This window comes from Stegastes partitus, unplaced genomic scaffold (genome assembly GCF_000690725.1).
Source record: "Stegastes partitus isolate 25-593 unplaced genomic scaffold, Stegastes_partitus-1.0.2 Scaffold513, whole genome shotgun sequence".
NCBI classification, from domain to species: domain Eukaryota; kingdom Metazoa; phylum Chordata; class Actinopteri; family Pomacentridae; genus Stegastes; species Stegastes partitus.
This window is the reverse complement of record NW_007578244.1, coordinates 1-15,768: the sequence shown is the minus strand read 5'-3', so window position 1 is coordinate 15,768 and position 15,768 is coordinate 1. Positions and strand designations below refer to the sequence as shown.

Genomic DNA, 15,768 nt, shown 5'->3' with positions numbered 1-15,768 from the left:
TATATGTATATTTCTGCATGTGTAGATGATGTTCAATCTTTGAAGAGTTCATGTCTTTTCAGGTTTTCAGGTCAAAATAAGTTCAACTGAAATTAAATTCAGGTGATGCAGGTTGTAAAATCTCTCACGATCGGTTGTCGGTTGTCAGTTCCCTCACATATTAATTGATTTACCTAACGAAATGCAAAACACCAATTGGAAGTAGAGTTGACAACATGGTACATTCCAGACTGTTGGTTTCTTCCGGCTGCGCTCTGATTGGTCAGTTAGGGAACGAGGAGCTAAAACGTTGATGGTCCCTGTTGATCGGTCTGTGGATGCTCTGGTAGCCTTGTGCACAGCGTTTAGGCTCTAACTGCTGCTTCATTTCCAAGGTGGGTGACATATATTTAATCTGTCCAGCGCGTATTTAGGCCACATGATTTAAGGAAACGAAAGGTTCACGTTTTCAGCGTAAATTAATCTCGGCTCGCTCGCTGAAGCTAGCCTGGTCAGTCAGTTATGTAGGTCAGATGTGGGCTAGCTGGCTAATCAACAAAATGCCTTATTCACGCTGTGTGGAGTTGCTGAACAGCAGACTTGTGTCACAGCACACATACTGGGAAGAATTTTCACACATTAATAACAATTTGATGGTAATTTGGCTTCATTTCATTCGTTGTTGTTAGCTAATATGTGGCAGGGGAACGCCAGCATATTGTGTTGTCATCCTGAAATGACACTAGTTTCCTGCAGGTACATGACACTTCATTGTTTTATTTATACACATTCCAATCCAGTACAGATGGCCACAAACATATAGCTTAAAAATTAACATATGCGGCAACGTAGTTTCAGTGTTTTGTTTTTGTTAAACTTTCAATACTTGACTAAACTGGACTCAAACGATAGACATTTAAAGTAAGGATATTTTCACTCAGAAATTCTATTAAGCAGACTGAATCTAATACTTTGTCTACCATGTCTTTTACCACTGACATAAATGTTAATTTTTGAGGTCAACACTGAGGAATATACATTATTTTTCATTAGTTTCATCTGCATCCACACAGAATTTAAACCATGAAGCCAATCTAATTGCTTTTGTTATCATTTGTACACATCTTGTGTCGGTTGTAGCTCTGTCTGGACACAAGCCAGAGCTTGGTCGTCCAAACAGATGTCATCAGATGCGTCCAATTTATAGGTCATTAGACAGACTGGTAATAATCTAAAGAAACAAACAAAATGCCATCAAAATAAATATGACGAATACATTCATGTTGTAGATTTTACAGGAGATCATATGCTTAGGCCAAGCTGACAGCCTTCTTGCCATCTGCATTGTAGGAGGGGGGAACCTACCAGACGTCAACATGTCAAGCAAAAGGGCCAAGGGGAAGAACACCAAGAAGCGTCCCCAGCGTGCCACCTCCAATGTGTTTGCTATGTTTGATCAGTCTCAAATCCAGGAGTTCAAGGAGGCTTTCAACATGATCGACCAAAACAGGGATGGCTTCATCGACAAAGAAGACCTTCATGATATGCTGGCCTCATTAGGTGGACTTCACATTTACACACATTTAAACAGTGATTGAAAGTAAATTGCAAAATCAAATACAGTACAAATTACAATGTAGCTTTGATTTAAAGTTGATGTTACTAGATAGATAGCTTTGCAGGAAGTTACAGTAACAACCATCCCCTCAAGTAGGATTTTAAGTGACTTAAAGAGTAATTTGGCTAAAATTGAAAACAAAGAAATGGAAGCTGGAAAGAAAAAACATCTGCCAGCAGGTGTTTTTTTGTATAGATGATCTAAACGTGGATAGTGCATTAGAGCCAGTCTGTCCTTTTGCCTTTCACAGGTAAGAACCCCACAGATGAGTACCTGGAGACCATGATGAATGAAGCACCAGGCCCAATCAACTTCACTATGTTTCTGACCATGTTTGGAGAGAAGCTGAACGGCACGGATCCAGAGGACGTCATTCGCAACGCGTTTGCTTGCTTTGATGAGGAAGGCACAGGTGAGTTCAAGTGTTAAATGTGAGATGGATGGAAATTTTTCCACGCAGTTTGAATGTAGATTGTACCTTGTGATGGAGTTTGTCAGTCTGTCTCCAGAACCAGTGCTGTCAGTACATGTGCTTGTTTTTAAGGTTTTCTTAAATACGACACATCCATGGCATCACTTTTGTCATGTCTAGCTATTTTCATTAGCATTTTAATTTGAACTAATCTGAAATGTGTATCTTCCCTAAATACATGTGAAAAATGTTTTCTCCCTACAGGTATGATTCAGGAAGAGTACCTGCGGGAGCTGCTCACTACAATGGGCGACAGGTTTACAGATGAGGAGGTGGACGAGCTTTTCCGTGAGGCTCCCATTGACAAGAAAGGCAACTTCAACTATGTAGCATTCACACGTATTCTAAAACACGGTGCAAAGGACAAGGACGATTAGTGACGGGCGGCACTCTACGAGGTTTATTCTGTACTTCATGTGTATCTTTAATGGGTTTCCATTCCAGTTAGAACAGCTATATCCTGTAATTTGGCTCATGGCAAAGCTTCACTGTGGTATAGCCTACTGAAGGTCAATTGTTTAAGCTGCTTGTTGGACCCCCCTCCAACCCTACTTTCAAAGCTCATTTGCACATCTGTGATAACACCACTAAAGGGTCTATAGAAGTTAGAAAAAATGTATTAACGGGCCCTCATGGATCAAGCTGGAAATAATCTGACACACGATGTCTGTTATTGTGACTGAATCAGTTGTATTTTGTAGGACATTTAAAGTTTTGCGATTAAATTGTGTTCTGAGATGAATCAATGAGGCTCTATTCACTTTTCAAAAAGGTTTATTTTAAAACAAAGGAACATGGATATGATGTGTCAGACTGAGTGATGGTTTAAAGCAATTTACAGTTCCACACAAGTTTCAAAGACATATGATCACATGGGATCAGATGCTAGATTTAACAAAAGTTTGTCGATGATTTAGAATAATAAATGCAACATATGACCAAAAGTATGTGGACAGCACCGTGTCATCTGCAGGCTGTTTTAATTTTATGGGATAGGGCTACAAAAAAACTATTCTTTTTTTAATCACTTTATTCTTTGGTCAATAAAATGTAATTATATTGTCCAAAATGCTTATAACATTTTTAAAAGCCACCACATTGCTTTTGTGAGACTGGCACTCTAAAATCCAAAGATATCCATTTGTGATATGAAGAAAAGCTGCAGAAGCTCAATAGTGTAAGGCTGACATTGGAAATGTTTCACATTTTTAGTCAAAGTTAAAATACTCAGTGATGATCAAATATGATTTAAGTCCTAGTTTAAAGTAGATCCCTTCCCTCACATCAACAAACCCCATGTTGAATGTTCAGGTGGCGTGGATGAACTTGTGTGGCCTGCACAGAGACCAGCTTCTGATCGCATCCAACACATTTGAGATTGACAAGAACCCCACAGAATATTACTCAACATACTACTGCTCTTGTGACTGAACAGAGTTAGCAAATTCTTGAAAACAGCTTTCCCACAAGAGTGGATGCAGCTATTAATGTAGATTATCTGTATTATTTTGGAATTTCAACATGGTACAATGTTGGGAAGTCCATATACTTTTGGCCATAAGGTGCACACTGAGAGAAGAACATGTTCTCTCTGTTATTGTACAGTTTGAGAGATAACAGGTGACACACAGGTGAATTTTCCATGGGTATTTGGTATTGGCGATTCTCTTCACCATTGGGACTGGATGTTTGAAGGTATCTACATAATCTGCTGCAGGTCAAAGCACCTCTGATCTTTTCAAAGAGTGTCTGTGGTTTCAACACTTCATACCTGTCTTTAATCCAGACAATCTGTTGCCAGCATCCTTCTTTTCACAGGAACTTTTGTGATGAAGACTTTGTCCTACACATCACACCAACAATAAATAAACCAAGATGAGCTTCACACCTGAAGCTCTCTGTATACTTTGAAATTGCTCACAGAGCAATATATAGCACGTGATGAGGGAGACCTAACTACTCTGCCAGGGCAAGGTTTTTCGACTGGATCTTTGATAGGTGGTCTGATATGCAAGCCTCGATCTTGTCGCACTGTGCCAGGAAATCCTATGGATATAAAATTAAGGCATTCATTATTTATGTTCAATATTATTTTGAATTACAGCAAGAAAGTTTTGTTAACAGGAAAAAAAAAGATCAAATATAGGTTTACCTGCACTGTCTTTACAAGGCCCTTTTTCTTCGTTTTGCAGTCATTAAAATTTTCTGGGACACTCTGTGAAAAGAGAAGCAGTTTACTGTTTTCTTTATATAACATTAATAAAGCAGTCACTAAAAATGAGCACCTAACACCAAAATAAATTACCATAGCATCTATCTGCTCCAGGATCTTCATAAACTGCTCAGCTGCTATTTTCACTCTGTGGTCCAGTTTACCCAGCGCCTCTGCTTGAAGGTCTTTGGCCAGGAAGCCCTGTGAAACAAAATGACCAAAATTTAAACATAAATATGTTACAGAAAATGGCAACCCAATGCAGGAATGTTAGCTTTGAAGCCATGATTGATTGCTTACATTTTTTAGGCCAGTCAACTCCCCATCTACCTTCTCCAGCTTTTTAGCTGTCTGTTCCACAGACTTCTCGATGTCTTTCAGCTTCCTCAGTTCAGCTTCTTCCTCGGGACTGTTCTGTTTGTAGATTATTGTCAGTATTTCATTACGTGAACAGACATATCAGAGACATTGCACATGTAAAGGCCTTACTCGCTTTCCAATCATCATGAGTTTGCAGCCTTCTTTAACTCCATAGCTGGATAGACTCTCCTCCATGTCTTTTAGTGATTTCCCTGGAACAGCAGGATGAAAAAGACAAGTTTAGTTATACTAAGCATCTCAAAAAATTAGAACACCTGGAAAAATATTGGGTTTTGTCAAGAGGAAAATGGAAAAACACCCAACCCAAAAATACAAACGAGCTGAAGGCTGCCATCAAAGAAACCTGGGCTTTAATAACACCTCAGCAGTGCCACAGTCTGATCGGCTTCATACCACACCACACTGATGCAGTAGTTCATGGTAAAGGAGCCCCAACCAAGTATTAAGTGTATAAATGAACATACTTTTCAGAAGTTGGACATATCTATATTGTAAATCCTTTTTGGGATTAATCTTAAGAAATATTCTAATCATTTAAAATACTGGCCATAAATTAAAATGACAAAAAAAAAGCTTGAAATATTTAACTTCATATATATTAACATAGAAAATCCAGAAGTTACCTTTTTGAATTAAATTTTTCTATGATGTTCACATATTTTGAGATTCACTAGTATAATATGAAATTCATCCTCACTTGCTGGTGAAAGAGAAGAAAAACAAACAGTCCAACCTTTAAAGATGAGTTTCTGTGAGGCAGATGGGACTCCAGTGGCCTGAGTGAGAGCATCAGACAGGTCTTTAACAGTGGGACCCTTGCCGTCATCTTGGCCTGGTAGTGTGATGCTGTGCTTAGTGGATCCTGGAGAGGGAGGAAAAACAAATACAGCTGCAACTCTGAATATATGAGCACAAGCAGGTGGGATGATTACTTTTTAAGCAGCGAGAGTGAAATTTTTCTGGACCAAAGAGGATTTCTCAGATTTATCACTTTCACCATATAGCCTCAGTAAACCCTGAATTACGCTTCAGTTATTTCACTATGCTGAACAAAAAAATAAATTAAGCATGTCATATTTTTTATTTGATATTAAATACTATCTAATTTTTTAATCATAAGGGATTAAGCATTTGTTTCAACATACAGTATCTCTACAACAGAATGGATGTCAAGAAACACATTGTAAAGGGCTTTGAGTACCACCAAAGTAGAAATGCATTCTATAAGTGCAGACCATTTACGTCTGGAGACAACACAGTATGCACAATAGGGTGAATATCAACCATTTACATTGTATAGTGCTGCACATCTGCGACACAAGGAGTTACTGAGTTTGTCACTGCTGACTTGTGGAATGCTGTCCAAAGGGTTTTGGCGAAGTTGGCAGAAATTTTAGGGGACATGATCACATTATCTGAAACAGGGAGAATGCGCCTGGTTGACTGACATGCCAGCATCCAGCAGCCGCTCTTGTCATCTGTGGCATTGTGTCATTTGAATGAAGCTGCATTTTGAGGTGGCCTTTTATAGTCACGGGTCAAAGGTGTGTCTGTTCACTGGTCACTATCGGATGATTGTCCCTTAAAGCCACACCTGACCAGGCTGTGGATCACCTCAGGGGTTGAGAATTTGTCACCAGCTGAACAGTTCAAAACATTGTTTTGCACAGCTGGCTAAATCTAACACTTTTATAATTAAAACAATATAAGTTAGATTTTTAACTTTTTCTCAAAGTCCGAAAAGTAGATTACTTGCAGGCTGTGTGTCTTATTATCTATTTAAGTTGAACTGATCTCATCAGAACTAAATGGTGCACAACATTTCTTTACAATAAATAATATTTAGGTCAGCAAAATAAAGAAAATGAGATATATGTTTAATAAAAAAAAAAAAGAATTTTAGATTACAGGCAATACTGTAGTACAGTGTCCGTGTTTAGGCTGTATGTTTGGTATCTATAATATCCTTACTAAAATGATAATAAACATAAGCTGCAGTTGGGTTTTATATATAAAATAAAGAAATGACCTCCTCTGCATTTATCCTATGGGTTATAACACTTAAATATACTCCATGTGAATTAAATCAAGTCACTTCGATGCATAAGTATCATTGCAGCCACAATACAGAGGCTTCATTTACGTATTGACAAGTGGTAAACTGTATTATTGGAGTTGAATCGGTCCTTTAAAGCTAATTCAATCCGTAAAAACAACTGGACGGATTATGATTTAAGGCACAGCGCAGGTAAAATAATGCACATATTCGAATAATTGCTTTCACAGACGGCAGTTTCTTGTTAACACAACACCAGTAACTAACGTGTATTTGATCGATAAATATGCAGGTATGACATAAATGTTAAGTTTGATGTGAGCGTAGTGCATTCATCGGAGGGCAACAATTTATTTAGGAATGACTTCATTTTTAATTCAGCGGAACTAACTTGAAGCTAACTCGCAAATGTTTGCTAAGAGCTACATCAGCTAAGTATTTCCTGGCTATGGTCGATGTTTATTTATTGTCTCTACCGTTTACACACTGTAACATATATAAGATAATGGGAGGTCTTATTACCGTATGCGACTGTCACAGTTATCCTTTGTTCAGACATTCTGCTTTTTAGCGTCCTTTACTCACAACATGAACCGCACAGCTATGCACTGCTAACTGTTGCTGATGCTAACTACTTCCGGGACGCACCGGAACCAGTTTCATTGAATATTTATTTTATGAATTAAAACTTTAATGACGAATCAACACATACTAACAAAATAGTTACACACAAAACTGATCATACTTAGTATACATTATGTTTTTTAAATACGCTTAAAGGGCAACCAGACACGGTGCCATGTGTAGTGTCTGAAGCAGAGCGTTACCTCAGCACGGAGTATCAGAAAGTTGATGTCACAGTACAGTAATACGGTCCAGCTGGCTCTGTGGCGCAATGGATAGCGCATTGGACTTCTAGTCAAGCACTTGAGAGGTGATTCAAAGGTTGTGGGTTCGAGTCCCACCAGAGTCGGACTTTTAAGGCCATCGCCTGAGTAACTTAATGTATATGTTGCAATAATATGGAATCATATTTGCGTCAAAAAGTGTTTGAGAAGTAAAACTCACTGAAAGGGGGGAAAAAAAATAAGCCACAAACCAACAGAGAGGCACCCTGAATGAAGGCCACCCATGTGAGGGGCTTGAGTCAGAACTACAAACAAAACTGAGATGCACAAACAGTGGGCTGTATGACAAAGTGACATATGTTGAGCTTAAAGTCAGGGTTTTTAGACTGACAAAGGTGGCTCTCTTTTAACCTGCTAGATCACCATGGTCACGTGCTGCAGCACTGAGCTGGTCTGGAGCAGGTTCTGTTCAGCTGTTCAGCTAGCTTTAACCAAACTGTTTCCAGCTGTTTCTCTACGAGCAATAGAGATTTTTATCTGTGAGAATGTGTTACATCTGCAAATCTGTTGATCTGTACATTACTAAAACCACTGAATGAAGCAATGCAGTTACAGTATCACACCCTGTATGCATTGTGTTGACATGGGAGCCAGACATGTATTCAGTTGGTGATGCAGCAATCGCATAAATATGTTTTTATGTTTGGTCCTGGTTTGCTGCCAAGTTCGTTTTACACTGCCAGTACTGCAGCTGATGGACCACAGATTAGAAACTTGATTAGGTTACTGGTAGTTACTACAGTGAATATTCAATCAGTCACTTTAGTTTCATTTTGATGTAGACAATAATTACAGTGACAATCCTGCATTATGAGACAGTGTCAGACCTAAATGCACTTTAATACAATATAGTGTTTAAATAAATAAAAGTTTGAAGTTAAACTCTAATGTGCACCTGTCGCATTAGAAATAAGCGACTGCACTTATCAGTAAAATGAATGTTTAACTAATGCAGTAGTGGTGCTTTTCATTGTCATAAATTTGTATATTCCTTGTTGTTCTCCATTAAAACAGTCTGTTGACTGTAGTAGCCAGGACAGCCTGGGTGCATTTTGTGCAGAAGAAGAGTCACATGATGCATTAAATGTGCTCTTTTATGTGACCACACTCAGAGTCTGGAGTAGAAAGCCTGAGTCAACAAAGACAGTTGATAACACCCTTGTGATTTAGGGCTCTTGAGCTGACTTACACAAAAACAGCCCAGCTATGTTAAACTTGCTTCTGTAGTACAGTCTATAGACAACGTGGCTGCAAAGAAGACAGTAAGATGGAATCGAGGGAATTGCGAAGAAAAGGGTACATTATCAAAATTGTAAAAGACTAATAGTATACACAATTGCAAAAATAATTTGTTTGCAAGTTATAAGTTTGACTTTCGAGATGACCTTTGTTGTTTCAGTGAGTTTAACTTTCTCTCAAATTATTATTATTATTTTTTTTTTACAGTTTTGACACAAATATGGCTCCATACTATTGCAACATACACATTAAGTTACTCAGGCGTTGGCCTCAAAAGTCGCCTCTGCCTGGACTCGAACTCACAACCTTTGAACCAACTCTCAAGCGCTGGACGAGAAGCCCAATGCGCTATCTATTGTGCATAGGCCCGTGAGTAGACCAGTGTTTTTCAACCTTTTTTGTATTACAAAACTCCCGCAGCACACCACCAACCAACACTGGTACAAAATGACACACTGTCGTCTCATGTCTCATACAATATATATATATTGACAATTTAGTTTCTTATTGTATTTATACTTACTCCGTGCGATCCCTTGGACTGTCTCGATGAACACAAAGCTGATATCCTGGCAGGAACTGAAGAAGGTATACACGAAGCTGTTCCTCGGGAGCTTTCAGTCTGTCTGTTTTTAGTTTTTATGACGGTCATGATTGAAAAGCTCGCAGAGATATGTTGTGGGGAAATGAGGGCAACGTCGAAATAGCTGTTTGTCAGAACGGGAAACTCCTTGACAGCCGTCAGTCAGAAAGCGTCCAAAGGGACGGTCAGCAAAACTTGGCTTTTTTCTTAGTTTAGTTAGTCCCTCCTGCTCCTGCGAAATCATCCATCCATCCATCCATCATCTACAATACACCGCTTAATCCTCATTCTGGTCGGGAGGGGCTGGAGCATGTTTCTTCTAAGTTTACCATCATCATGCAACACAGGGGCTGTCTGCTGGTAAACTTTTAGCTTCGCGGTGCAAACGCAGTAAGTGTAACATCCGGGTATCTCTCTGCTCGTGAAGCCTTTGACCATGGCCGCCGCCCCATCACGCTGGTGCACTTTTCCCACTGAAGTCCTTCTTCTTCTTCATATATTCTGATGTGATCCGAAAATGTCTTCCCTTGTTGTTTCTTCTAGCAATGCCTCGCAAACAGGAAATCTCTGGGCCTAGAGTTGAGAAAGTCCACGAATATCCGGAGACTCATCAAATGGCAATTTTCCACTGCTTCGTCTCTCCACCGACTTAGCTACGAGCAGAGCTACTTGGTAGCTTTGAGACCTCTCTCACTCACCTTTGTGCTTTTTCTCATTACAGTTTCCTGTTTTTCGGTGTGTTCAAGCAGGTGAACGAAATAGTTCCTTTTCTAGTTTTGAAGTTTGGCTTTTAAGCCTTGTAGAGACCAGGGACTGTTAGATAGCTTTTTCCCCACACACCGAGCACGATGGAGTTGGCGCAATAAAAGTGAATCCAAAAGGCGATAATATTGGCTGTATTCCTTCAAACTCACCGTTTATGCATTTTTTTTCACCCCCACTCATACTTGGGCCTTCATCTGGGTCAGAAGTGTGTCTTCGGAGTTTGTGTTTGTCCCTTTCAAAGGTGTATCCATCGCTGTCCACACATCACCTGCCTTATCCTGGGGTCTAAAGTTGACGAGGTCACCAGCTACCTGCTGCCCCCCACTGGCATGGAAGGGTATTTCATTACTCTACCAGTCACTGCATTACAGGCATATAACAACGGCAAATTAAAATTATTATTATATTGTTATAATTACAGTAACAAAGCGGGGTTTTTTGGACTACTTAAGTGAAATGTGATAATTTCACACGGCTGCACACCGCTGTGCTGGACGACCAGGAATTTAACAGAAATACACCCTGAGATCGTCAGATCGAATCCCGCTCGTTCCTAATCAGTTATAACAATAGAAACCGGTAAATATACATGACAATAGGTGATAGAAGGTAGAAATGTAAAGTATTCAGAGCCAAACCAAGAACACCATTGAGGATGAAGAAGATAAACATTATAACAAATACAAGGATTGTGGTGATCTTTTTGACGTGCCTTTAGTTTTGTCATGTGCAGATATTAAAAGTTCGATTTTTGTGTGAGGTTGTGGTTATTTAAGTAAGGATAGTGGGAGGAAAAGATGAAGAAGACACAGAAACATCCAGCCCATTTCACGTTTGTTTAATTTATCCTTAAAACAACAATCATGATAATACCAGCAACAATAAAACTAAATAACATTTGCAACAACCGCAAAAATAACAGGAATAATAGCAGCAACAGATGCAATACACATGCTAAACTTCTACAAACTAAATTCTAATATGAATATTTTGTTGTATGTTTTAAATATTATCACATTTCCTATCTGACATGTTGATATCACCAGTTCTTTGGGCGGGCAAGGAGGGCGGGTCCAAGGGAAACGGCATAGCACTTTGAATTAAACACAATAAGGTTGTATGGATAGTTTTACAGAATTTAGCATAACTCTTATTTGAAATGCTAATGTTTTACTTGTCCACAAAATCCTTAAAGCATAATAAGCAACCATTGGAGTCCAGAAGATCATGAACAAAACAAATCCCCTTTTCCTACCAGCCAGGTTTAAAATTGATTTGCTATTGATGGGGAAGATGTTTATGTGGGCAGAAGTTGTGAGTAAATAATATTTTTCCATTCTGTAATACTTGACTGTGGAAGTTAGACAGCTGTATAGGAATTTTTGACACCTCAAAATCACACCTAGGTAAGAGATCAATGCCACCAATCTTACTGAAGAGTTTGTTTGGCATGTGGTACCATATTGAATGTGACTGAGAAATACACTCTTTCAGCAATTTATCTGTAAGAGCTGTTATTACAGATTCAAATTTCAGGGCTCTCAGACCCCAGTTTTCATAATCCCTGACCAGTTGAGATTTACTTAAATAGTGAGTTTTGTTTTTTTCATATGAAGTTAAATACAGTAGCGTTAGTTGATTTTATTACTCCAGATGATATAAACAGAGAATGTCATGAATAAATAATTCTTGATATCCCATCGGCTTTGGTCAAATGAATGCGGCCAAATGGGGATAAATCTCATGTGAGACAGTAATTTAAAGATTTTTGGACAGATTTCAATCTGGGAGAGATTGGGTTTTCCCTTTCTTGCCGATTCCTTGATATTCTTAGGCCAATACCAAGAAGTACCTCAACTCATGGGTGGCAGGGATTCTTCTTGTGGCTGTAGATGGTTCTTTGTGAGTCTTGCTGGATGTTTGGACTCATTGTTCTGCTGCAGAAGGAATCTGGGACCATCAGAATGGAGAAGAATCCAAACGTTTGAAATGTTTGCACAGAGCTATATCATTTAGTTTTTCATTGTTGGTTGGATTAAACATGCAGTTTGATGACCAACAAGCGAACGAATGATAAAAAATTTGTTGCAGCTCCCTGCAGCAGAAGAAGCAGCAGCCACAGCAGCAGTAGTGTCTGGTCATAGCAGCAGCACATAGACAGTCTATGCAGCAGCCGCAGTAGGAGGCTGGATGCAGTGTATCTTTGTAGCCACAAGAGGGCAGCAGTGTAACACTGATAATCTTGACTGCAGCAGCAGCGTCATGCAGAGGCTTCTTTATAGACCATACATACACGTACAGTCTATAAATGTGATGCTGAAAGAAACAGTTCAGGAAGCATCACTGATGATGTGTTCAGGTGCATCAACATGATGCACTCTATGTTAAAGAAAGTGTTGTAAAGTAGCGTATGATAGGAAGGGGAAATAAAACAGGCAAAATATATAATGGTTGGTTTGTGATGTTGCAGAGCTTTACAGCAGTTTGTGCATGTCCAGTCTCTGTCCAGTCTCTTTAACTCTGTTACCTGTAATGCATCCTGAGACTGAATGTGTCCTGCAATGTGCAACTAAATATTCTCCCTCTGATGCTCCACTTTAACTTTCACACTGTTATATAAGTTAAGCTATTTTTTATTTTTATTTTTTATTATTGTTTTATTTAACCAGCTGATAGTTTCTGCCTCACTCCTGTTACTCTCTGCTCTACCTGCTTCATCCTGGATTCTAAATAATCCCAGTGATGATGCACTTTAATGTGTGGCTCTTTCCTTCTGCAAATTGAACAAACTGTACAAAATGCAGGCTAAACTACAGCTGCTCTTATTTTCTCATCAAGATGAAGCACAAACAAGTCAGTCTTCAAAAATTAAGGTCACAAAATATTTAAAATTGAAGTACAACCTTTTTATATATCTGCAGTGTTGTAAACCAATCAGTTGGTCAAACTCCAGGTATGTCTGAAGGACATAAAGGCCTGGATGACCTGGAAATTCCTTCACTTAAATTCAGAAGAAACTGAGCTTTTTGTATTTGGCCCTAAACACCTCAGAGACACACTGTCTAACCAGATAACTACTCTGGATGGCATTGCCTTGGCCTCCAGTTCTACTGTAAAGAACCTTGGAGTTATTCTTGACCAGGACATGTCGTTCAACACACATACAAAGCAAGTTTGTAGGACGGCCTTCTTTCACCTTCGTAATATTGTAAAAATCAGGATCATCCTGTCTCAGAGTGAAGCTGAGAAACTAGTCCATACATATATTTTGGGGGGTTTTGTGTTTTTTTTTCTGTCTCCTTGCATTTGTTTATTGCCTCTTGTAGTCATTTTTCTTTTCTTTGTGGCCATTTTGAATCTCTTTGTATTTTGTGTGTTTTTGTGAAGTATAGTTAAATATAGTGTTCCAGTCAGTCATTGTGTTTTCACGCTATTTAAAGAACTGTTAAATAAATAAAACAGACTTTGTTACTACACAAAACATTTAAAAGAATTGGTGGCTTTGTAAAGATTTAGTGAATTTACTTCACATCTGTAAGTTTTTAAAATCTGTACTGACTGCAAAAAGTGATTTATAATATTGTGTAAAGTCTTCAGGACAGTCAGTTGGTTATTAAAATACATTGTACAAAAAGAGTAGAGGCATCTCCACAGTCATAACAACTACAAAAAATAGGCAAAAAGAGATAAAAATATTAACGATGAAATTCTAAACAACAACAAAATGACTGCAAAGACATAAAACAACCAAAAAGAGACATAAATTAACTTCAAGTTGACATAAAATCAATTAATAAAACATGTACAAAGTGACACAAAATGATCAAAAATGACACTGAATAAATACAAGACTTAAAATAGTGACTGATGCTATCTCTGAATTCCATCCATCCACTATCTATACACCACTTAATCCTCAATAGGGTTGCGGGGGGGCTGGAGCCTATCCCAGTCGACTTAGGGCAAAGGCAGGGGACACCCTGGACAGGTCATCAGTCTATCACAGGGCTACACTTAGAGACAGACAACCAAGCACACTCACATTCACACCTACGGACAATTTAGAATCACCAATTAACTTAAACATGTTTTTGGACTGTGAGAGGAAGCCGGAGAACCTGGAGAGAACCCACGCTGCACGGGGAGAACATGCAAACTCCACACAGAAAGATCTTGGGTGCCCCCAACGGGACGCGAACTGGTGACCTTCGAGCTGCGAGGCAACGGTGCGAACCACCAAGTCACTTTGCAACCCTAATTTAAAACAAACAAACAAAAAAACATTGACTTCATTTGGTATGATTAATTTGTTCAGTCTTCTCATGAGTTGTGAAAGTGCAAAACGAGCTGAGTTAAATTAATTGATCTGATGTTGAGTTTGAGAATGTTTGAGAATTGTATAGAATTTTTTGAGAATTCCATAGAATGTTTTAGAATACTATAGAATGTTTTACAATTCTATAGCATGTTTTAGAATTCTATAGAGTTTTTGAGAATTCTATAGAATGTTTGAGAATTCTATAGAATGTTTGAGAATTCCATAGAATGTTTGAGAATTCTATAGAATGTTTGAGAATTCTATAGAATTTTATGGAATCCTATAGAATTTTTGAGAATTCCATAGAATGTTTGAGAATTCTATAGAATGTTTGAGAGTTCTATAGAATGTTATAGAATTCTATAGAATGTTTGAGATTTCTATAGAATGTTATAGAATTCTATACAATGTTATAGAATTCCAAAATATGTTTTACAATTCTATAGAATGTTTGAGAATTCTATATAATGTTTTAGAATTCTATAGAATGTTTGAGAATTCTATACAATGTTTTAGAATTCTATAGAATGTTTGAGAATTCTATACAATGTTTTAGAGTTCCATAGAATGTTTTAGAATTCTATAGAATGTTTGAGATTTCTATGGAATGTTATAGAAATCTATACAATGTTTTTTGAATTCTATAGAATGTTTGACAGTTCTATAGAATGTTATAGAATTCCATAGAATGTTTTAGAATTCTATAGAATGTTTTAGAATTTTATACAATGTTTGAGAATTCGATACAATGTTTTAGAATTCTATAGAATGTTTGAGAATTCCATAGAATGTTTGAGAATTCTATAGAATGTTTGAGAATTCTATAGAATGTTTGAGAATTCCATAGAATGTTTGAGAATTCTATAGAATTTTCTAGAATTCCATAGAATGTTTGAGAATTCTATAAAATGTTTGAGAATTCTATAAAATGTTTGAGAATTCTATAGAATGTTTTCGAATTCTATAGAATGTTTTAGAATTCTGTAGAATTTTTTGAGAATTCTATAGAGTGTTTGAGAATTCTATAAAATGTTTGAGAATTCTATAGAAGGTTTTAGATGAGGTGCTGGCAGGCGAATGCCGAAGCAGAGGATGGAGGACCCGATGCAACCCCATCGAGGTCGGGTGCAGAGGATTCGCTGGCCAGTCTCTTATCAGGGCACTCAAGACGCTTGGAGTGAAAGGACTGCAGAACAGGAAAGCCATCAAAAACATCACTGATGCAGCAGAAAAGGCG

At 38.1% G+C, this 15,768-nt stretch overlaps 2 protein-coding genes and 1 non-coding gene across 3 annotated transcripts; 2 read left to right on the top strand and 1 right to left on the bottom strand.

Moving 5' to 3' along the window:
* The first annotated feature begins 274 nt into the window (after window positions 1-274).
* On the top strand, window positions 275-2,811 carry myl12.2 (myosin, light chain 12, genome duplicate 2). Its single transcript, XM_008287675.1, has 4 exons — window positions 275-374; window positions 1,330-1,539; window positions 1,848-2,009; window positions 2,274-2,811. Exons 2-4 carry the CDS (start codon window positions 1,356-1,358, stop codon window positions 2,444-2,446), a joined length of 519 nt encoding a protein of 172 aa, XP_008285897.1. The 5' UTR covers window positions 275-374; window positions 1,330-1,355; the 3' UTR covers window positions 2,447-2,811.
* A 14-nt stretch (window positions 2,812-2,825) lies between these two features.
* Window positions 2,826-7,345, bottom strand: bag1 (BCL2 associated athanogene 1). Its single transcript, XM_008287674.1, has 7 exons — window positions 7,241-7,345; window positions 5,396-5,524; window positions 4,771-4,853; window positions 4,582-4,695; window positions 4,375-4,482; window positions 4,222-4,284; window positions 2,826-4,115 (listed from the first exon to the last, which is right to left on the bottom strand). Exons 1-7 carry the CDS (start codon window positions 7,275-7,277, stop codon window positions 4,026-4,028), a joined length of 624 nt encoding a protein of 207 aa, XP_008285896.1. The 5' UTR covers window positions 7,278-7,345; the 3' UTR covers window positions 2,826-4,025.
* A 254-nt stretch (window positions 7,346-7,599) lies between these two features.
* Window positions 7,600-7,691, top strand: trnar-ucu (transfer RNA arginine (anticodon UCU)). Its single transcript is given in 2 exon segments — window positions 7,600-7,636; window positions 7,656-7,691. It is a non-coding gene; the product is annotated as a tRNA-Arg (tRNA).
* The last annotated feature ends 8,077 nt before the right edge of the window (window positions 7,692-15,768 follow it).

Excerpts from the sequence above, each read along its gene's own strand:
- myl12.2 (XM_008287675.1), top strand. The coding sequence starts at position 1,356 with ATGTCAAGCAAAAGGGCCAAGGGGAAGAACACCAAGAAGCGTCCCCAG. Across the intron at positions 1,540-1,847 it reads TGATATGCTGGCCTCATTAG|GTAAGAACCCCACAGATGAG; the intron begins GTGGACTTCACA and ends TGCCTTTCACAG. Across the intron at positions 2,010-2,273 it reads CTTTGATGAGGAAGGCACAG|GTATGATTCAGGAAGAGTAC; the intron begins GTGAGTTCAAGT and ends TTCTCCCTACAG.
- bag1 (XM_008287674.1), bottom strand. The coding sequence starts at position 7,277 with ATGTCTGAACAAAGGATAACTGTGACAGTCGCATACG. Across the intron at positions 4,854-5,395 it reads ACAGAAACTCATCTTTAAAG|GGAAATCACTAAAAGACATG; the intron begins GTTGGACTGTTT and ends CTGCTGTTCCAG. Across the intron at positions 4,696-4,770 it reads TCATGATGATTGGAAAGCGA|AACAGTCCCGAGGAAGAAGC; the intron begins GTAAGGCCTTTA and ends ATCTACAAACAG.